Here is a 23,779-nt window from a genome sequence, read left to right on the forward strand (position 1 = left end):
GTTTTTGGCTTTCTACTACTCCATCTTGATACAAAACGAAGTATGAGGGAGTCTTTATCTTATAATGTTATCCACATTAGTACTGAACAGGCAATGAGGCAAGTGACTTATTCTGAAACATGTCCACCAATTAGGATGACTGTGTTCCGCGTAAGTGAAATTTTACCTCTTTCATTCATTCATATCAGAAAGATCATACTGATCAGTTCAATCTTCCTCTTGATGATTACTTGGTGATCGAAACACGTGTCGAGGTGTTAAAATAACGGTTTAGTGTTGGGAAAAAACTCCAGTAATATTCATTACAACACCAGAAGTTCCAAACAGTGCATCACAAATCTATTACTACTTGTGATACACTGTTTGGAACCTTTGGTGTAGCAATGAATATTACTGTAGTTCTATCCCATCACCAAACCGTTATTTTTTACACCTCGGCAGGTATTTCAATCACCAAGTGATCATCTCCATGAGGGAGATTAAACTAAATCTACGTACACTGTTGTATGTAGATTTAGTTCAATATTCCCCGTGAAGATGATCACTTGGTGATTATTGTTATATTCTTGGTATTAATCATACAACAATGTATTTAAATAAACTACTTTAATATTATTAAAGAAGATACATCATCCTAATACCACATACTACTACTAGCACAATCTGTGTTACTAGTCTGTTGTCATGTTGTCAACCTCGGTCTCTCCGTTGTTCGTCAACCTAGGTATGTTCGTTGACATAGTTCTCATAACAATTGAAACACGTGTCGGGGTGTTAAAAATAATGGTTTGTTGTTGAGATAGAACTCCAGTAATATTCAATCTATTACTATTGAATATTTTCATTAGGTTGTTATGCCTAAGCATGATCTATTACTTTTTCATCACTTCATTATTCTGATTATTTTGCCAGTGTATATCGTTTTCGAGAACTTTTCAAGCATATTTTGATAGCTCATGTCAAATTTTCATTGCATTGTTTATGAAATTTAGGCTAAAGATCGTCTAGGCGTGACTTGGGTTTTAGTCTGCGAATTTATAACAATTATACAGGCTTCTGAAAATGTTACTTTGATATATGAAATGTACGTATATGCAAATGTTACGAAATCAAAGAAATTTATTACTAGATTGTATAAATATTAACACGAAAATAAAATATCTAGTACAGAACCTACAACTTATGATATCTAGTGGCAACCCTGCAAATAACATAAAAAACAGATATGGTATTACTAATTGAGTATTAGAAGCTGAAATTGAGGTTAACTTATTGCTTGTTTTCAATTTTCATAACTTGGACTTTTACTTGAACATTTTCACATATAATCATCGAACAAAGAACATGGGTTTATAATGGGTTCAGTATAATATCCCATTCCTACACAAGTTTGTATTGCAGAAGATGAGACTTTTCTGAAATCTAGACATGTCTTTCCTCAAACAAAACAAAGGCTGTGTCCTTAATTGTGAAGAATTCATAGCAACAGATAAAGGATTCGTGGAGGTTGACTTTTATGAGTTTCCAACTGATCCTGAACTCAGAAATATATGGATAGAGAGAGTGAGGAAGCAGAAGAAATCGAAGACATGGTATCCTACTAAGAAGTCGAAGCTATGCGGAATGCACTTCAATAACAGTGGTAAAAATATTCACAATGAAGTATTACCGCGGTATTTTGGTGAAAAAATATACACCCCTGCAATAGTCATTGAACCAGTCATAAATAATACTGATACACAAGAAACAGAGACTATAAAAATCAAAGAGGAGATAGATGTAGATGAGGAACCATGGAATGAAGACGGAGAAAACTGTATTGTGGATTACAGTAATATATATAATACTGTTCCGGTGATTACTAGTGTTTCTTCTGGAGAAACAGCCCACTCAAATTTCGAAGAGACGACGATCAAAGAAGAAAGATTAGATTTTGAATCAGAAGATCAACAATTCTCTGACAGTATGTTCGAAAATAGAGTACAACAGGTCACAGGTACTGATATGCATTATTTAAAGTTGTAAAAGTCTGTTTGGTAACTATATGTTTCAACAGCTCGCTATAGTTTTTGAAATTTTTTTATCAGACTTACGTATTCTTGTTTCATAATTAGGTATCTGTAGTCAAAACTGGGTTCTCAGTCTTACTTTTGGAGGTACCACCACTTGAAAGTCGTAGAATACATCTATTTGTAGTCAAAATAAGGAACGCCATATTGTTTTTTATCATTTAGAATGTGCCTTCTGTAATAGATTACAAACTCTAGTTTGTGGAGTGTTTAATTCATGAGAAGGTTGAATTGATAAGTTGCATTTATTTTCTGGCTAAAGCCAAGTGACTTCAACTCTTTGTGGTATTCCAACAAATAATAACAAAAACTCTAGTTAAGTAACAATATCATTCAGAACTTGACCACTCTTACAAGGCATTCTAAAGAAGGATTTCTAACAACCTTTTGGAAAGAGGATTGGGTTTATAAAATTTAGTGAGTCGTATAAATATCTACTTTGATGATTCACTGACATAAAAATTTTTCAGTGTCAGAAAGTGATTTTTTTTTTAAATGAATGCTCAAGAAACGAGACATCTGGAATGAAAAAACTATTTCTACCTGCTAGACTCGATAAGAGAAAGGCATGTGTTGGATGAAATTAGAAGAAAATATTTGGGAGGATTGAGGATTTTCCCCTTCAGTAGAACCGATCAAGAAAAGGGACAAACTAGGTTTATAATCGATAAAAAAATTTCTGGTTTCATTTAGGGAAAAGTAAAATTACATTTCCTAAGGCAACTGCATTTTCGTTTTTTCTTGAATATTCGGCATTTCAATACAAATGTCAAAATAATATGGTTTGAAAAAGAATGCATTCCTACCATCATAACAGGTATTTCCTCGAAATTTTCCATTCTACAAGGTAAATAAACTCAGTTTGTTGACAGTGCACATGCTAAATTTATGAATAGTCAGTCCAATGTATTATGTTGGCAATGATGGTAGTCATGTAGATATGTAGTACATTTGAACCAGAGACTGGTTGTTAAAACCTCAACAAAATACATGATCATATGACAAAAATGTGAAAGTCTAATGAGAAATTTCCCAAAAACCAGCATGAGCCGTTAAAACAAATATTTACGTTTTTATTCTGAGGTCACTTATCAAGCTATGTTAACCAATCTTTCAGAAAAAACTGTTGCTGTGAATGGATACACCCATCAAAAAGATCCATTCAGTCTTCAAAAAGAAGACAAGGGAATGAATGGTAAGTCAGCTACATGATTTTGTATTTCTGATATATTCTATTATTACATTCTATGACATACTATTTCAATGCCTCAAATTCAAGACTAATCCATAAAGCCTTTCAGGGTTGCAAGGAAATTATGCTTGAAACATATACATTCTTAACACACATTGGAAACGTTTACACCAATTTTTACATGGATTCTTTCTTGCTTTGTTCTCATAATTATTTTACCACTGTTAGTGTTGAGAAATTGTGTCCACTGAACTAGGCTTATCACATTATTAAAGGAATAAATATTTAATAGATTGATAGATGTAGCCCTTACTACTTGGTAGGAGATCTATCATGAAAAATGAGAAATAAAACTTCCTATGTTTTTATACCATACTAGTACTATGTTGCTGTATCGCTGCTGTTCTAATGTTTTGACAGAATCAGAATCAACGAACTTAGGCGTGCGCAGCGTTATAGAACAGTGCTTTCAAAAAAAAATTTCTGCAACGCCATCTAGTGGTGAGTTATAGAAAAATTGATAGCCTAAAAACCTTCTCTATGAAAAATTACTTATACATGTCAAGTTTCATCACGATCGGTTGAGCGATGTAGAAGTTTATCACTTACCAACCAACCAACAAACATCCATTTTTATACATTAGATTCATCCATATATATGAGGATGGTCCCAAAAGTACCAGGCCTGACCAAGAGATGGCGCCAGTTGAAAATATCACTGTATTAGAAAGTACACAATCTATAAAGCATAAATTTGAAGACGCTGGTTATCGTTATGTGGTATACAATATTTGTATTTGAAAGGACTCAGTCCAAACAATATAAAAGCTGAACTGGACTCTACCCTGGGTGAGTCTGCTCTTTTGTTTACAACAGTAAAATATTGGGTAGCAGAGTTTAAATGAGGCCGTACGAGCTGCCAAGACGAGCATGGTTGATCAAATGAGATGACAACTCCAGAAACAGTGAAGAAAATCCACAAAGCGGTACTGAACGATTGTTGACTGAAAGTGCGCTAGCTAGCTCCATAGGTTACTATTAGGGGAGATAGATTGTCCTTCATTGCTCTATTCGATTTATTTGAAGTTATAAACAGACCTACTCGAAATTCTGAATTATTCGATATTCCCTACCATCGCACAAATTATGGTTATCATAGTACTTTGTAACGTTATGTTTGATTAGGTAATGAATATTGCGATAGAGGTTTAGAATTTACTGGACGAACATCAAAGTCATTCAAAACCAGCTTAAAAAGATTATTAGTTTAGGATAAGTGTCCGTCTATTACTATAGTACTGTCATACGTATGTATCTGTATTATATTTCATATGTAAAAATGGGAAAACCCTTGTATAATGGAATAAAATAAAAAAATGAAAAGATCAATAAATGCACCATATTTGCCAGATTTAGCCCCCTCGGATTATTTTCTGTTTTCAAACCTCAGTGGTCAAAGATAGTCCAACGATGAAGAAGTGATGTTGGCAGTGGCTATTTTGAGGAACAAACAATTCTTATTATTAAAACGGCATCGAACTTATTGAATATCGCTGGGAAAAGTGTATAGAGCTGCAAGGAGATTATGTAGTTTCATATAGCTGGCAGCCTCTGGTTTTTCTTCCCTGCATGTTGTGTGTCTCAGCCATGCTATCGCTTGGCATTCACAGTACACATGCAGTGCGCTTTCTTCCTCTTCTTGACAGAACCTGCATTGGGTTTCTTTTGTCAGACCCATGTTGATCATATGTTTCCTGAGCTGGTTATGCCCTGTTAGTATACCCACCACTACCCTTATAACCTTATGGTTGTGGTTTAGAAGGTCTTTCGTGAATCTGGGCTATGTTTTCCTCATTTCTGGGAGCTTATTCCACCAATCTATTGATTCGGCTTGCATCCATGAGTTTATACATGTCTTTATACATGCTTTCGCTACCCCGCAGAAGGGTTCAGGGCCAATCAGTCTTGAGAAGAATTGAAATGAACTGAGCGCTTTATTTGCCGTCTGTCTGTCGGAGAAAACAGCAGTGGTTTTATTTGTGACCTTCTGTCTGTTTATTTCCCCTATACATACAGTATGCGTAAGGTGTTAGAAAATAAATAATTTTATTTCTGAAATGTTTGTGTTTTTTTGTTGTTTGTTGATGGCACTTCTGGTACCACCCTCGTATATTTATCCACATATATATGAAAGTGGTATAAAAACACAGGAAGTTTCAATTCCCAGTTTTCATAATAAATATTTTGTTTAATACATTTTTTTCTATATTGGGGAATTCTTAGAAGGTGAGTAACATACGTTGAATTCATTTTTATACTCTGGCAACTGTTTCTATGTTCTTTTATGATAGATCAGGAGTGTATAAATTATCTCATGGTTCATGTCCGATGTTTCATGTAGGTCAAACTGGAAGAACATTTAAAACACACATAAAAGAACATAGAAACAGTTTCCATAATAGAAAAATTAATGCAGCGTATAGACATACTGGGGATGAATCCCGTGAATAAATAAAGAAAATCCGTGAAAATGTGACCCTACAATCTATATAAGCTTGCACAATTTCATGTATTCCTTTGAATAACGAAAACATAGGGTTATCTTAATTTTGAATGTGGTCACACTGTATTATGATAAAACTTCAAACATCTGCTACATTCGCGAAAACACGATAAAGAAATGAACCTATCTTTCACTCTGAAATTTCGAACTTAGGAATTCGAAAGTTTTGAGAGTGCTTTTCAATTACCCATGTTTAAGGAATATTTTCTTTCGATTTCAGATCCCTACTATAACCCTTCCTGCCAGTGGAAAAACAACTTTAGTGCACCCCCTCACATGAATAAAAAAGAAAATACCACACAAACCGGTAGTTGCAGTAGAGACCTGCAACAGCTTAAGAACCAAATGAAAGAACTTGAAGAGAGTTTATCCGTTGCCTATCGTAGGATATCGGAAGGCCAAATATTGGTTATGAATTTATCAAGTAAGGAAAGAGAGAGCGAAAGAGTGAAACAGCAACTAGAAGAAGAAAACAGTAAATTGAAAAGTGCTTTGGAGGCTGCTAAACAACAAGTAACCCGCAACGAACCTTGTGGCACGCCTTGTCTCAATACGGGTGGAGAAATAGCTAGACTTGAAATGCAGCTTGCCAATATGCATGAAAAAGTGAATTCTCTTCAACAGCAGTGGTATCATAAGTTTGACAGCTTCAGCAGTGATGACGAAGTCAAGTTTTATACTGGTTTCAAGAACAAAGTGGATTTCAAGAAGTTCTGTGATATGGTCATAGAAATGGATCCATCTTTAGAACTTCTTACTTGTGACACTATCAAAATTCGTAAGGAAATAAAGATAACTCTGATTTGGCTGCGACTCGGGCTGCAAATGCAGGATCTTGCTTTCAGATATGACTTGCAATGTGATGAAGTTCGGCGGTGTGTAATGCATTGGCAAAACATTCTCAGCGATTCTTCATTTAACAGAAAGATCTGTCCAAGCGGTGTTATCATTGTGAAGTTTTTCGTAGTGGACTTGTGTAATGAATTTAAGTTGAAATATTTTTTAGGTGTGTCTCCGTACGGCTACGTAATTTATGTTTCTGATTTGCACCCTCACTTGACGGACGAGAGGGAAATCATTCAAAAATCAGAAATACAATTGCTTATACAGGAGGGCTTTACCGTTAAGTCACTAGATACTGACCGATTCTCCGATTTGGGAATTTTCCAATGGTCTGTTAGTCCTAACGAAGAAAAAGAGTTCAGTGCACACAGTTGGAAATTATTGAAGGAAGTTAAGAAAAACGGAATTTTCAAAAATATCCTTTCCAAAGCGTCTTTTTACACAAACGATGTGAGCAAAATTTGGAAAATTTGCTATTATTTGCAAAATTATGTAGAATCTTGATTCTGTAGGTTTCCACAAAAAATCCCGGTAAAGATAATGGGATTTTATTTCAAGTAAGCATTACATGTTGTGACTGAAGTGTACTGATTCTATGTAAAAATGAAAGATTCTTCAAAGACCCATACGGACGTCGAAGAAGATTTTGAAACGTATTGTTTTATTTTTTTTTATTCAAGTATTGTCTGCGTTTACACCAGTAGGAATATATTAATTATATCAAGATGATTTTCAGAAAACAGTTTACTTATTCAACACTTGGTCCTTTTATATATTCTCTGTCATCTTAATGCAGCAAAATGCATAGTAATATAGTTTGACTCATTCATTTTTTCAAGGATGTGTAGCAAAAAACTACAAGTAACTGAATTCTCATGAATTATGAAAATATACAGACCACTCTGTTGAAATAGTCATTCAATTGAATTCAAATTTTTTGAAACTTACTTTTCTGAGGTTCATTTTCTATACCCTTTTGTCGTTTATACAACAATAAATTGCAAACTTTATAAAATAATGTATTTCCAACATTACATAAGAATAAAACATTTAAAGAATTGCTACTTTTCGAGTTATGATTAATTCCAAGCGGTCTATGATATTCTTTTACCTTCACGGCGACCAGTTGATATTGTGAATTCAAATTAATAACCATATTGTCAAAATGTACTTGTGATGCACTGGTTGGAACCTTTAGTGTAGTAATGAATATTACTGGAGTTTAGTCCCAACAACAAACCGTTATATATAAATAACGGTTTGGTGTTAGGACTAAACTTTAAAATTTTCTTAAAAAGGTATCTTATTGAATACATTTCTTACTTCAGTATTCACCAGATTGTATCTTCCTGCACAATAACAAATCATTTGAGTTTGACAGAATACTTAAAAATGTAAACATATAACCCCGTCATATCGAAGTACTTGAAGTTATTACAGCTGATATTTTATTCTGCTACATTTTTCACCAGAACTTTATATCACAATAGATACAAATCCTGTGAAAAGTTTCACCAAATTCGGGCTGAACTGTTTTCAACACACTTTTATTAGCTTCACCTGTATGTATGTATGTTTGTTTGTTTGTTTGTAACTCTCAAGCTCGGGATCTGTACTGACAGAATTATCTACATTATTGCTTGATCTATTCGCGGGCAGATGGCGCTGTGCGTAACCTCCTTGATATAATTCGAACTCACTTTACATGTATTTTTTGTATTAACACCCGCGCTTGCTGCCTATTTGTAACCCTCCTTTGCGCGCCTGCTGCCTTCCTTGGGCTTGGTAGCTGATTTTCAGGCTCCCTCTCCGTAATCGGAAAATATCAATGGTCATTTTTCGAAACAATGTCAAAATGTCATTTTTTTTTCAATATCTTCGGTACTATCGAGAAAAGGTTATTGGTCTTTTTTTTTAATAGTAGAATTCCATACAAAAATGTTTCTCTTACTTTTTCTTGCAAAAGTATCTAGAATAAAGATAGAGAAGTGTGAGCCGAAACTCTTTCCCAAAAATTAATTTCTCCTAAAAATAGATCACTGTTTTCTTCAACTATCGTGGCGTAGTGCAGCAGGAGTTCTTGCCACATATTCGTACTGTCAATAAGGAGTATTATCTTCAAGTTATGCGTCGCTTGCGAGTAGCAATTAAGAAGAATACGTCTGATATTGTGGCTTTTGCATAACGATAATGCCCCTGCTCACTAGTCACTGCTCGTTAGTAATTTCTTGACCAAAAACAATACCGTATTCGTGCCTCAACCACCGTATTCGCCAGACTTGCCCCCCTGAGACTTTTTCCTGTTCCCAAAACTGAAGAGTTTCATGAAAGGAGGACGTTTTGCGCCGACTGAGGAGATAAAAGATGAATAGTTGAGAGAGCTCAAGGACATACCAAAAAGTGTATATCAGAACTGCTTTGAGGTTTGAAAAAAACGCTGGCACAAAAAAAAATACAATCCACATTATTTTTTTAACAGACCTCGTATATCCTGTCTAAAGATCATCTAAAAAAAATCTGTTTTTCCTTTAATCAGCCCTAAAAACTATAACCCTCAAAAGTCGAAACTTGTGCGAGTAAGGATTAACGAGGTCTCACTTCTCAACTTGCAATCCCTATATTTTGAGAATCAATTACTGATATTATAATTGAGCTAAAAATGCAACAGCAAATTGAAACCAGAACGGTTATTCACGGACTAGCTTCAGTGGTGATGTGTTTGATACAATTTTAATTGAGATAGCATCAAAAATGATAAGTACCGGATTGTGATTTAGTGTCCAAATGTTTTGAAAAAATTATGAAAGTTGTATGCGTCTCTGTCAGTAAATTTTGTGACCAAAGATAAAATCGAAATCAATGTATTGCGGATGTGCGGATTTTTGTTTCACATCAGAAACAGCGTGTTTTACAAAGAACAAAAATGCACATATTCATGTGCATTTACAAGTGACACTTGTATAACGTGGGATATTATATGCCAAGATTGCAAATGAATTTGCTGCATCGATGACATAATGCCTACTTCTTTCACGATAAAAAACCGTGAACTAGATTCAAACACGATTTGGATATTTTCGGATGTATTCTTTATGATATTGTCGTCAATAATTGTCAAACGGAATAGCATCAAACCTACAGAACCTTTCAGTTTGAATGATTTCATGCCTGGTAGGTAGGAAATAAAACAGAAAGTAGGTAAAACGACCCATTGATTTTGAACGGAATCACTCCTTTTAGAGAAGTAGCCATGGATCGAATTGCATTAATTTCTAATTTATCAAGAAATGACAACATTTTATCCGGTATTCTCCAAGGTCGTTCTAGGAAAACAATCAAATATGACTTTATAATTTTTCAGCTTTCACTGAAATATAGATGTCTGTGACATGATTATACAATGCATCCATATATTAAAACGATAATTACCTATAAATAATAATATATAATGTGTCCAAGATATGTGCCCAGAAAATCGGAAAACGTAAGAGATGTAAAGTCGGTTATAATAATACCACCTATTATTTACTTGAAAACATTAATTGTATTATCAGATATATGAAAATATCAGAATTGTTTCATGAAACTAGTTTCATATGTACAGCGTGTTGTGTATTTTTTAGCGTGAGTAAACAATCTACTTTTTTAAGTGGAACCATTTTATTATTCAGTTAATAAAATTGTCCCATAGTTTCCTACCCAAGACTGAATTTATTTTCAATCACAATGCGTCGTTTCCAGTTACTGATTTTTTTGTAAAACTCGGAAGTGAAGCCGGCTCTGAATGAAATAACTGTAATTAAGCTGTTTTATTCTGTAATGTCCTGAGGAACAGTTATATTTATACAAGGTGGTAGAAATGTCAATTCGATTTTCGTCAACTTCAGTTGAAGTTAATGAGATTTTTCCAAATGGAATACCACCAATATTATCTGTCTTCACGTTCTACATAAAATTACATATCCAGGAATATCAACGTGTTATATGTTATTCCTATAGCCGTCCTTTAATTATTTGCGTTTTTCAAAATATTAAAAAAAAACAGAAACAAATACATTTTAAATTTTGAACAAAAAAATTGTAATTACGCCTTAAATACGTTTTCAAAATGTTTTCCACCTTGTTATGTACATTTTCTTGATATCTTCATTCAAAAAGTTTGTTTTGACGGTAAAACCGCATAGTTCTTCGTTCTAATGCCTCACGAATTCTTAATTTAGAATTCTACTATGTAGTAGCGACAGTATGGTAAAACTCCGATTTTCTGTTCTACATAAACAAAAATCACTTGATATTAGGTCCGGCAACCTTGGCGGCCAAGGAGTAGGCCTTTCTCGTCCAGTTCTCTTATCAGGAAATGTTACATCCAACTCTTCTTATGCTACACCCAAAAAAGTGCTGGTGCACTGAAGACATATTTCATCTATGATGTGATTAGGTAGGTGCTCGATCAACCTAGGAAAGTATTCTTCGAGGAATCGAAGGGATTCTTGTTCATTCAATTTGCGTTCGAAAAAAATATGGTCAATCATAATTATCTACGATACCGCCCAATACATTGAGAGTCCATGTATGTTGATGATTCGTGATCGTTAAAATATGTGGATATTTAGTATTATAACATCGGTAGCTATGCATGTATGGAACGGTACTTTCGTCTTTTAATCAGATCCTCCGGAGTCTTTCATTTTCCGTAATTTTATTTTGCATCTTACGAAAAAAAACTGGTGTAGCTGCAGGCTGCAGGTGGTAAGTGTGAAATTTATTTTTCAAACTTATGGAAATTGAAGATTTTGATATCCCTAAATCAATGCTTATTTTACTAATACGCTTATTTCACTAACACCAATACTCAATTTAGGATTTTCTACCACTGCAAGACTATGATCTTTGTGGTTTTCATCAATCAATACTGTTATGGCACGACTCTTTTTACCTATTTGTTCTCTCAAAATGTTTTTTCAATAATTCAAAACATTTCACCAGTGGATGTCGCCTTTCAGGTTATTTTGCGGCATACACACGGAAAACCAAAAACACTATTCATCTCTTGCACCCAGTATGACACCATTCCAGTTCACTCATCCTTATATGATTTATGATAAACACACTCAATATATTCAGTTTGTCTGGGATTAACAAGGTCTTACTTTTCAATGTGCGATTCCTTAAAAGTTCTAATTTGTTATTGATATGTCTTTCTATAATTATCCAGTAAATCTATCGGAGTAGCAAGAATACTATCAGCATTCGCTTTTTTTTGAGTATTCACCATCTCTTTAGAAGAATGTTATATCAAGATTCTCAGACATTAGTGATCCTTTCGTGAGTGAATAGGTCTGTACCTGTCTAGACTGTATGAGTACTAACAATCATTGGGTTACTGTACTGTTACAGTAAGATTGTAAAAATGGAGGAAGAAGAATATGATTTCAGAAAGTCAGACTGAAGTATTTCAAAAAATGAGCTACCTTCTTATATCTTTCATTTTTTAATAGGCAGAATTTACATAAACGTTTTCTTCAGGAGAATATACACAGTAAAATTTCGTAGTGAACTTCTTTGATTGGATGGAAGTCTCGGCCGATTCTATCAAATAAAAAAACTTTGGTTTCTGTTACATTTATGAAGTTTTCCAATTGATCTTGATCATTTTTTAAGACTCAGATACTTATTAGGGTTCTTCATAAATTTCGGACTGAAAGAATTAGGTACTCAGAAATATGTTATTTCTTTGAGATACCATGTATTTCAGGTTATCATTGAATACTTTATATACTGAACGAGAAAACTGACTTTTTCAAAAAAAAAAAGATGACAATACTGAATATTAGAAGTTAATCTTCTTGTTAGGTTTCCAAATACATGAATAAAATTAAATAAAATCAACAAAACATTACTTTTCATTCTCTTTATTTTATTTTTTCACAACGAATTGAAATCTAGACCATGAAGAACATAGTCCATTATCGAGATTGAACATTCCGTATCCAATTGAGAATCGCAGATTTCTTCATGACTGTATTCATCGCCAGTATAGCTGAAACCAACAGAAGCTACTGAAGAGTGATTAAAAAATTGGTTAGTCATTGATTACAAATATTTGAAATCTGACAATAAGTTTTCCATTCTGTGTAAAACTCACCTGAATACTGCTAGAAGTATATCTTTTATCATCGACTTTCCTCTCAATGGAATGTATTTTTTAGCGTCACAAATCATCTTCTTCACACAAGCAGTACCGTTGAACCCAACCCTAGAATAAACGAAAGTTCAATATCACTTTGAAAGTTACAAAATTCATGCGAAGGAACACCTTATTGTGAGATTTTCACTGAAAAGTTTACTAAACTGCAATCACATTTTTATACTTTTAATTGCAAACTGGAAAAAAGACACATTTTTGTATAAAGGTGGAGAAGTAAAAAGACACAAAGCTGTTTTTTCAAAAATTGATATTTTCTACAAATATACCCCTTTCAATTTAAGCAAAATGTATGTATTTCAAAATACATGCGTTTTCCCTATTGTCGGGCATAGGTATATCTTTGCGAATTCTCACTCAATATTCAATGAGAAAATGGCCAACCCTGACTATATTTCGTAGTAGTGAACAGATAACAGATAACTGTGGCATTATTATGTCATTGAATTTTTTTCAATATGACAGGTGACAACTAAACAACTAATGAGATCCTAACGTTGATCTCTGAGCTAACCGACAACATTTCTTCATCGCTCTCCTAAAGACCGACCAGTGTTGTTATTCAGGATTTTTCAATTATGCCTAAACCACAGATTAAATACCTAAACTAGAGGAAAAATAGTGCCCAGTACCCACTTGTCATTTTCTTCTCATTTGTGACAGAACCTCATTGCGTACGCTCACTTTTTTTTATTATTCACATGCAGGGATGCCACTTTCAATATTTTTGTAATAATACAATATTATTAAATTGTTACGCCGAAGCACAATCTATTACGTTTTCTGTCAAAAATTGAACCATTTGTACTCTGAACAGATACTACTTGAGACGTAGTAACTTTCTAGAGGAATCTATGGAATAGATTAATATTGATTCAAATGTATAACGGAATTTCATTTTATTACACGGAAAGTGTGTTTTACGACATCATCGTTCAACAAATCTGAAGTGGATTTTTCAAGATAACGAAAAGCATATAAATATTCATTCAGATAAACAACGGAAACAGAACACATATCAAATGACAACATTGACATTTTGAAATGACAACTGAAGTTTTGTTTTTATCACGGAACAAAACTTTCATAGAAATCTATTCAAATCTTATCAACTCAAGAGCAAATCTAACTAAGACACAGCAATGCTAATCGTTGGGGAATAACTAATATTTTGAAGAAGCAAAAAAATTAAGGATCTTTGGGAAATTCGGAAAAATATAGTTGTGGAAATGAGTGCATATCATCAGGTTTTATCAGAGTAACTGATTTCAATTGAATAAAAATAATATCTAATTGTCTATTTTCTGAATGAGTATAACTTTCTATGAATGCTTTGTTACCTTTCAATAATTAGCATCAAATCGTTATAAACTCTGTATGTATTTTATCCTTTTTTTTTGTGATTAAATCGAGTATCTGAGACAGACAAGGAATTATGAATAGATGTCATTTTCTTGTACATACTTAGTTAGACCTTTATCGACCGTGGAATAAATTTCTCGTCTGCTTCTATTGATCCAATTGGACTTTCGGAAAATTCTTGTATCAGTTGGAAGGGCAAAGGGATAGTCCAATTCTTCGACCGTGTTCCATCCTGTTGGTTGGACGCGCAGAAAAGCTTTTACAGCTGCTAGTTGGAGCTGAAATATAACGTAGGTACTTTTAAAAATTCAATCAAACCGCAAAGTAACAGAACAAAATCACGTTCAGCAGGAAGACCATTTCTTCGGAGTTCTGTATTCGAAGTATTCCGCTTCGTATTTGTTTGCCAAACTTCGTTAACAGAATCGAAATACAAATATGAACAACTTTTGTCTATTTATTTCCTCAAAGATTTTTATTTGTTACGACCTATTTCGATCGGTTTGGTCAGTTTATTTGAGAATGGTTTAATAAACCGAAACCATTCGTAACAAATAAAAATCTTAGTAGAAATTAGACAAAACTCATTTTCTCTTTACTATATTTTCCACTCATCAGAGAAAAACGAGGGTTTCACCGGCGTTTCATTGCTAAGCAAAAATTAGAAATCGAAAAGTGCTTAGTGCTTTTGGACCCTGAAATAATCTAGTTGCCCGTTTGAAGTGAAGGCTGCAGAGAGAAGCAGAAAGCGGTTTCTCATTCGACAGTTGTCCATGGTTGGCATTGCAATGGAAGGCTGTTCGGACTCTCAGTTATCATCGATTTCAATGGTCTGAATTACGACCATTGATGGTGTATTTGAATGGAAACATTGTCATCACCATCTGTTACTCAGGATTAATTCACTTGAGAAAAATTTTAACATTCCATTTATGACCCAGGTTCTAGTACCACTGATGAGGTATATGGTAGATCAAAACTGCGCTGTCTAGTATTGGCACGGTTGCAACACTGTTGGGCTTTGGTATCGTCTAAAATGTCGAGTCAGTTTCGATCGCAGAGCAGTAGGTGGCTCTGAGATCGCATGTCGCTGAAAACAGTTTTTCGATTTTTAACAATCATTATAATAATTTAATGTATTACATGTTCGAAGTTCCACTGTCTAACACAGTGTTGGCAGTTTCGAAATGTATGGAAGAATAAATGAAATACAACTGAATTAAATGTTAAGCAGTAAAATTATGAAATACGTCTTGGAATTTTGAACGCACAAAGATGGAAATCAAATCAGATGTTGAAAAGGTGCACATCCTGCAAAGATACATGTCACTTGTCTTTTTTTATGAACTCAAGTAATAACAATTCCATTTCTCAACAGCTCTCAAGTATAAATTGATGTACTGTAGGCTAATGTTTCACGACCCTGTAGTGTCTTGTAAAAGATACCACAAAAAATCATCTAAACTATTGAGGTCTGGCAACTTAGGTGGCCTTACCTATTAGCGCAACAAAACAAGTGTGTAGTGGGTAGCGTTATTTCAAAGTCGTATAGATTTTTCCTAAGAATATGAGAGGTATTCAAGTAGCTACCAATTGTTTGTTTACTTAATTCGCGATCTTTCTCAACTGAAAGGTTGGTCGGTATCCAAGCGGTTCGGCGTAGGTGCTTTGTTCACTCACTCGAATTGACTGCCGTGTTGGTCGGTGGTTCAAGCCCTAGTCTGAACGATCGATCTTCACTTGCTATCGTCCAACCCGTGTTAGGAATCACACGTTGAAAGGTAAGACCTCATTAATCCTCAGCTCACACAAGTTTCGACTTCTGAGGGTGGCGTAGGGGTGCGACAGCTGGTTAACGGAAAAACAGATTTTAAACAGAGTTCAATACCTCTATTCCAAATTCCTATGTTCTTACTGTAAGTTGTACTCCTTTCAGAAGATTGACTGCTTCAAAAATATACTGTTCGCACAATATTCTAGGAATGTTAAAAAATGTTCGTGCATCCGGAATTTTTCTGGGAAAGAAGCTAATTAGCTTTTTATTCCTCCAACCACTCTTTTATAACAACATACCAATGAATGAGTTAAATTTTTCATGAAACCGTTCATCAAACGGAAAAAATCGAAAAACCTGATATGATCGTGAAATACAGATCTTACATGGATGCTACTGACATGAATGAAAAATTGTGTTGTACGCCACGCCGTCTGTTGAAAAAACTGTTTATATATTCATCAATTTCTATTTTGCACACTTCAAAGTAGTCCCTATCAGAAATAATACACTTGAGCCAGCGTTTTCTTCCAATCCCCGATGCTGTTCTGATATGCACTTTTTGGTATGTCCTTGAGCTTTCTCAGCGATTCGATTTTCATCAATCGTCGCGAAACGTCGTCCTTTTAAAGATTTATTTAATCTTGGGAACAGAAAAAAGTCACAGGGGGCCAAATCTGGTGAATACGATGGCTGTGGCATGATTACGGTGTTGATTTTTGCCAAAAAATTACGAACAAGCAATAACGTGAGCAGTAAGTGAGTAAGTGCATTATCATGATGCAAAAGCCATGAATTGCTTTTCCAGCATACCGGACGTTTTCTTCGTATTGCTTCTCGCAAGCGGCGCATAACTTTAAAATAATACTCCTTATTGTCCGTACGTTGTTGAAAAACAGAGTCGCAGCTCCAAGCAACTCAAGGATTTTCCATGCTTTGCTTATGCCTCTCCTCAAAAAAAACATTGATTTTAATACTCACCACAAAATTACTGCCTGCCGGAAAGATCAAATACCTTTTCCTCCGGCTCAGAAAAACGTTTCTTTTGTCCACCATCGTAGTATCATCTTTTCCCAAACAAACCGCAAAGTAACAGAACAAAATCACGTTCAGCAGGAAGACCATTTCTTCGGAGTTCTGTATTCGAAGTATTTCGCTTCGTATTTGTTTGCCAAACTTCGTTAACAGAATCGAAATACAAATATGAACAACTGATTTTAAAAATATTCAGAACGGTTGTTCAAAGAACGGTCGATGGAAGGTGTCATTTCCTTGAGATGTTGACTCAATTGATCTGAATCGAAATGAAATTATTAATAAAGTTCCTAATTCAACATTTCTCTACGGGGATTTGATTGATGATTGATCAAGATGATATTATTGTTTATCAAAATATTCTTCATTCATTTCGGTTTGAATGTTTCAATTTCCTTATAGTACAGGATTATTAGTTTTTGGGAAAAAGCTGTAGGCTGGAAAATACTGAGAGGCCAACTTTCCAAAAAGAGACTCGAGATTTTAAAAATAATATTAATTTGATAAAATTAGATATGCTCTAATAATTCGACCCTGCATAAAATCGACTTTATTTTTTACACGAAAATCGAATGTCCCAGATAAAGAGTGGAGAAATTAAATTCGCCTTAAAATGAATGTGGATTATAAAAGTTGGTTTTATTTTGAGGGAAAGCAGTGGCGTACATACTATTTTTTCAAAAATATCTAGTCTACATTCCATTCCTGTACGGGCGCCAATTGTTAAAACCTTAAAAATAATCTATATCTAGCTGTTGATATTTAGAGGGCGTGTGATGAATTTCAACAACATATCTGGCGTACTCTTGTGTTCGGAGATATATATATATATATATATATATATATATATATATATATATATATATATATATATATATATATATATATATATATATATGATTTGTTTCAATTTTTCCCAAATCAACTCGATGGCATTGAAAACACAAAAATAGGGGGACGTCTCAGTATGGCGTGACCATACTTTTCAGCAATATTCCCAAGGGCATACACTTTTCCAAATGTTTTTGTCTGTAAAACTTCAAGTAGTTGGTTTTTGGTATAATAATCTTCAAAATAAATTGATGGATGTAGCCGTTACTACGTGGTAGAAAATCATAATGAAGAAAAGAGAATTGAAACTTTCTATGTTTGTTACCACTATTATTTGTAACTAAAGTTACTGTAGTTTCGTCCTATAAGGACATTTTCAAACTTATACATTAAACTAACAATGGTGTATTACATTAGTCCTTATATAGCACCCCTGTAGGTAATAATAGAGGTACTTGGCTTGATTGAGTATCTGAATTTACAATTTACAATGCGGATGTTCTAATTTGAAAAACGGTGAGTAAACTATATCTATTTGATCATTCAACAGGTTGCCCCCGCAATGTTTGAAAATGTCCTTATAGGATAAAACTGCAGTAACGTTAGTTACAAATAAAAGTGGTAACAAACATAGAAAGTTTCAATTCTATTTTCTTCATTAATCTTCAAAATAAAAATTGTTATCCATTAAAAAACTTTGTATTTCATCTTTCCTCGAATTTTTATTCGGTACTTTGATGAGCTGTCGCGAATGATAGGCAGCGTTGTCTAGAACTATTACACTATTCGCATCCAAATTTGGAATCAATATGTTTTCAAACCATTCTTCGAAAATATTAGCTTCTATGTTCTTATGATGGTCAATATTGCAGTCCTCAAGTTTTTTCCACATAGTTTCAAATAACTCGAGACCCATCCTACTTCCTCCGCAATGCACATTGATTAGTCGCTATCCTTTGTTTGCAGGCATGTTCGGCGTACACATTCTCGAACCATCAGTCAACTCTTTCGTAACTGTGTTGTGAGTGTCATACCAATTTTCGTCCAAATAGAAAATTTGTTGTTGTTCTTGTCTATATTTAGTTATTTATTCTAAGTATTTGTTACGCATTTCCACTATTCTTCTGCTTTCCATAACTGCTTGACGTTTGTTCATTATTTTAAATCTAAATCTTAGTTTCTTTATCTAATTCTGAATAGTTTTTCCACAGCAGCTCACGTTATGGCCAGAAGTATTCAATTTCTTCTGTATGATTTTAGTTGTAGGAATCTCATTGCTTTTGTAACAGTCGTATATACTCGTAAACTAATACATAGACAATCAAAATAAAGTACTAATTAAGTGCTCACTAGATAAATAATAGTAAACTTAGATTCCATAATGCCTATGGGGCATTATGGAAAACCACTATGACTGATGGACTGAGTTCTTACAGTACGTTCTTTAATAAGTAAGGGTATGAGAATGAAGTGCTAATTTGGTGCTCATCAGATATTTATAGTAAATCTAGATTCCATAATTCATATGGGGCTTATGGACCCGATAACCACCATGGACCCGATAACCACCATTAAAAAAAATGTTTAAAATATGTTTTTCCGTTGACCAGCTATCGCACCCCTACGAACGATAACCCTCAGAAATCGAAACTTGTGCGAGCTAAGAATCAACGAGGTCTTACCTTTTAACGTGTGATTCCTAACACGGATTGGACGATGGCAAGTGAAAATTGAGCGTTCAGCTGAGGGTTTGCACCATCAACTCACACATCGGCCGATTGACTGAGTGAACAAAGCATCCGCGTCGAACCGCCCGGCTACCAACCGACCGGTCAGTCCATCAGTCATAGTGGTTTTCCATAATGCCTCAAAGGCATTTCTATAATGCCCCATAGGCATTATGGAATATAGGTTTACTATTATTTATCTAGTGAGCACTTAATTTGCACTTTATTTTGATTGTCTACGTATCAGTTTACGAGTATCTCAAGACTTTATTGCATATTATCAATTTTTTCTCTCAAATCAGGTATCTCGATTTTTTTTCACTTATTCGCGGTCGTTTTATCTTAATTTCTTGCAAGCACCTAATTAGCACTTTATTACCACGCTTAGTTTATACCTGATAGAGCATTCGTCCTCGTTTTCGAGAGACCTGATTCTCAGATCTGTTGTTTAGCGAAATTGGAGCTTTTGTTTATTAATTAGAAAATTTTACGATCCTCGCCGTTTAGCACTTAATTAGCACCTAATAGTATTCCCTTAACATTATTTTAATTGCGTTGCTAGCATCACATACTGCTAGCAAACCAACTTTGAGTATTGAGTTGCGGTGTAAGTTACAGAGCACCTAATTTTTGACTTCGGTACCTAAAAAGCACCTAAAAAGTACCTAATTTGCTGCTTTGTTGCTGGCGTAACAGAGCTTATTTTTTTTCTGTGGTCATTACCAATTGCTAAAAGTTGCACTTTGAGTAATGTTTCTTCAAATTGGATACTTTAATAACGCAGCCAGTCTTGAATGTCAAATTTCTTCGATACTGAAGTTGGATTTTTTTCCAGTTTACTTGAATGATACAGTGCATTGTCTAAAACAACAATACATTTATCATTAAGTTTCAGTTTATATGCAAAAAAAAAACATATTGAACAGAAATCAATTCGTAAATATCAAAAACTTTACAGTTTCGATATATTACTTAAGTACTCCGTTTTGTTCGCTAATCGCGAACCTTCCACTTTTAATCAACTTCTTTCATTGTCCTCCCCTTTCTTGAATCTCTCGATGTGAATATCGAAATTCGCTCAACCAGGTGTTTCCAAATGAATATAAAATATCCTGTTCGACTGATTGTGTTTCCGTTGTTTGGAGTATCGCCGGTCTTTGGAAATTAAAATCGATATTCACTTAGTGGCTCTCTCTGCAAGATTGATCTCTTTTCGATGGGCGCTCACCCCAGTCAGTCATCCCTTATATTCAATATTCGAGTAGATAGATAGGCCGAGAGCAAGCGAGCTTTTTGATTTATTTAACCTAATAGATAGCAAGATGTATCGGGGTTGAGCAAGTGCGTTGCAAGGTAAGGAGTGGAGGGTTTGTAGTGGATGAATTATTCTATGCTGAATGAGTTAAGCATTATCAATCGGAGTAAGCATTTTCCTGGAACAATGAAAAAATAGTTTACTGGAAAATTAATGGTCGGAGGAAGCCAGTGGCAAAGCAATTTGGTAAATGATTGGTCAGAGAAAGCCAATGATGCAACAATTTGACAAATAATCGGTCGGAGGAAGCCAATGACAAAACAATTTGGCAAATGATCGGTCAGAGAAAGCAAATGGTCGAAGGAAGCAAATGATCGATCGTAAAAAGCAAATGTTGTAGAATGTAAGTGATCGGCCTGAGAAAGCAAGTGGTGGGAGAAAGTAAATGATCGGTCGGAGAAAGAGACTGATCACATAAAGCAGATGATTGGTCGGAGAAAGCAAATGATCAGTCGGTTAAAGCATTTTCCAGAAACAATAAAAAAATAGTATACCTATTGGCGAATGATTAGTCGGGCGAAGTAATGGCGAAGCAATTTGGCGAATAATCGGTCGGAAAATGTAAATGTTGAAGCAAATTGGCAAATGATCGGCCGGAGAAAGTAAATGGTCGAAGGAAGCAAATGATCGGTCGGAGAAAGCAACTGATCGGTGGGAAAAAACAAATAGCAAAGTAAATTGGCAAACAATCGGCCGGAGAAAGCGAATGATCGGCCAGAGAAAGCAAATTATCGAAGAGAGCAAACTATTGGAAGAAGCAAATGATCGGAGGAAGTAACTGAGCGAATGGAGAAAGCAAATGGCAAAGCAAATTGGCAAATGATCGGCCGAAGAAAGCAAATGATCAGACGAATGAAACATTTTCCAGGAACAATAAAAAAATAGTTTATTAGCGAATTATTGGTTGGAGAAAGCCAATGGCAAAGCAAGTTGGAGAATAATCGGTCGGATAATGTAAATGTCAAAGCAAATTGGCAAATTATTGGCCGGAAAAAGTAAATGGTCGAAGGAAGCAAATAATTGGTCAGAGAAAGCAACTGATTGATGGAAGAAAGCAAATTGGCAAACAATCGGCCAGAGAAAGCAAATGATCGGCTGGAGGAAGAAAATGATCGAAGAGAGCAAATTATTGGAAGAAGCAAATGATCGAAGAAAGTAACTGATCGAATAGAGAAAGCAAATGGCAAAGCAAATTGGAAAATAATCGTCCGAAGAAAGCAAATGATTAGACGAATGAAGCATTTTCCAGGAACAATAAAAAAATAGTTTATTGGCGAATTATTGGTCGGAGAAAGCCAATGGCAAAGCAATTTGGCGAATAATCGGTCGGAGAATGTAAGTGTCAAAGCAAATTAGCAAATGATCGGTCGGAGAAAGTAAATGGTCGAAGGAAACAAATAATCCGTCGGAGGAAGCAACTGATTGATGTAAGAAAGAAAATGACAAAGCAAATTGGCGTATAATCGGCCGGAGGAAGCAAATGATCGGAGATGGCAAATGACTGGAACAAGCAAATGATCGGAGAAAGCAACTGATCAGTCGGAGAAAGCCAATGGTAAAGCAAATTGGCAAATGATCGGCCGAAGAAAGCAAATGATCAGACGAATGAAGCATTTTCCAGGAACAATAAAAAAATAGTTTATTGGCGAATTATTGGTCGGAGAAAGCCAATGGCAAAGCAATTTGGCGAATAATCGGTCGGAGAATGTAAGTGTCAAAGCAAATTAGCAAATGATCGGTCGGAGAAAGTAAATGGTCGAAGGAAACAAATAATCCGTCGGAGGAAGCAACTGATTGATGTAAGAAAGAAAATGACAAAGCAAATTGGCGTATAATCGGCCGGAGGAAGCAAATGATCGGAGATGGCAAATGACTGGAACAAGCAAATGATCGGAGAAAGCAACTGATCAGTCGGAGAAAGCCAATGGTAAAGCAAATTGGCAAATGATCGGCCGAAGAAAGCAAATGGTCGAAGGAAGTGAATGATTGTTAGGAGAAAGCGAATCGCGTAGCAAATGATCGGTCGGGGGAAAGCATTTTTCAGAAACAATAATGAAAATTGATCAAACCCTCAAAATCTATGAATGGAAACATGGTAATGTAATTCCCATACCAAGAGAAACTGAAAAAGATAAATGTCTCCGAACCGGATATAATAATGTCAGGACAGACAATTCCGCTTTCTGCTTTGGTGAGTTTGTAGGGGGTTGAAATGGATACCAATATGTCTTGAACATTCATAAAGCTGGAAATGCAAAGGGTGCTTCTCAGAAAAGCTTAGAACACAGTTCCGAACCAGAAAACTGTACACACCTCAGCAACTTCTGATGCTTTATAAAGTTCAGATCAGACCTTTTTTGGAGTATTGTTCCCATGCATGGAGCTCCGCCCTTAAGCATACCCTGAAGCTGCTGGATTCCATCCAGAAAAGAGCCATCCCTCTGATTGGCGGACTTACAACCTTGACAGTCTGGAACATCGAAAAAAGGTTGGAGATTTGTGTCTCTTCTATAGATATTTTCACGGAAAGTATTCAAGTGACTTGGCACATTTGATTCCACCAAGAGCAGTACATATCAGAATGTTCAACTCAGTACACCTCGAACTTCGGTATTCGAGAACTCTTTCATTTGGAGAATTGCGTTCATGTGGAATAAACTTCCTGAGAATGTTTTTTTCAAATGGATTTAATTTTCAACGGTTCAAAACCAATGTGAATAGCTACTTTCGCATAGGCACCGCTCTTAGAGCGCCTAAGGATTTTCCTGTAGTGCTCGTGTTTAGGTCCTGCTGAGATGGCACAAAAACCCAACAGGATATTTTCCTTCTTCCAGAGTTGATCGCTGTAAAAGTTCCAATGCAT

General features: G+C 35.0%; 2 protein-coding genes across 2 annotated transcripts; one reads left to right on the forward strand and one right to left on the reverse strand.

The window, feature by feature from the left end:
• Nucleotides 1-1,214: 1,214 nt before the first annotated feature.
• On the forward strand, nt 1,215-7,393 carry LOC111506519 (uncharacterized). The gene is made up of 3 exons (XM_023161629.2): nt 1,215-1,996; nt 3,187-3,264; nt 6,045-7,393. The coding sequence occupies exons 1-3, from the start codon at nt 1,429-1,431 to the stop codon at nt 7,169-7,171; spliced, it is 1,773 nt and encodes a 590-aa protein (XP_023017397.1). The 5' UTR covers nt 1,215-1,428; the 3' UTR covers nt 7,172-7,393.
• Nucleotides 7,394-12,563: 5,170 nt separating this feature from the next.
• On the reverse strand, nt 12,564-17,234 carry LOC111506361 (uncharacterized). The gene is made up of 4 exons (XM_074177375.1): nt 16,990-17,234; nt 14,337-14,512; nt 12,813-12,923; nt 12,564-12,707 (listed from the first exon to the last, which is right to left on the reverse strand). Exons 1-4 carry the CDS (start codon nt 17,131-17,133, stop codon nt 12,593-12,595), a joined length of 546 nt encoding a protein of 181 aa, XP_074033476.1. The 5' UTR covers nt 17,134-17,234; the 3' UTR covers nt 12,564-12,592.
• Between the last annotated feature and the right edge of the window lie 6,545 nt (nt 17,235-23,779).

Source organism: Leptinotarsa decemlineata, unplaced genomic scaffold, assembly GCF_025532065.1.
Source record: "Leptinotarsa decemlineata unplaced genomic scaffold, Ldec_3_MD MMD2_tig00002974_RagTag_RagTag, whole genome shotgun sequence".
NCBI classification, from domain to species: Eukaryota; Metazoa; Arthropoda; class Insecta; order Coleoptera; family Chrysomelidae; genus Leptinotarsa; species Leptinotarsa decemlineata.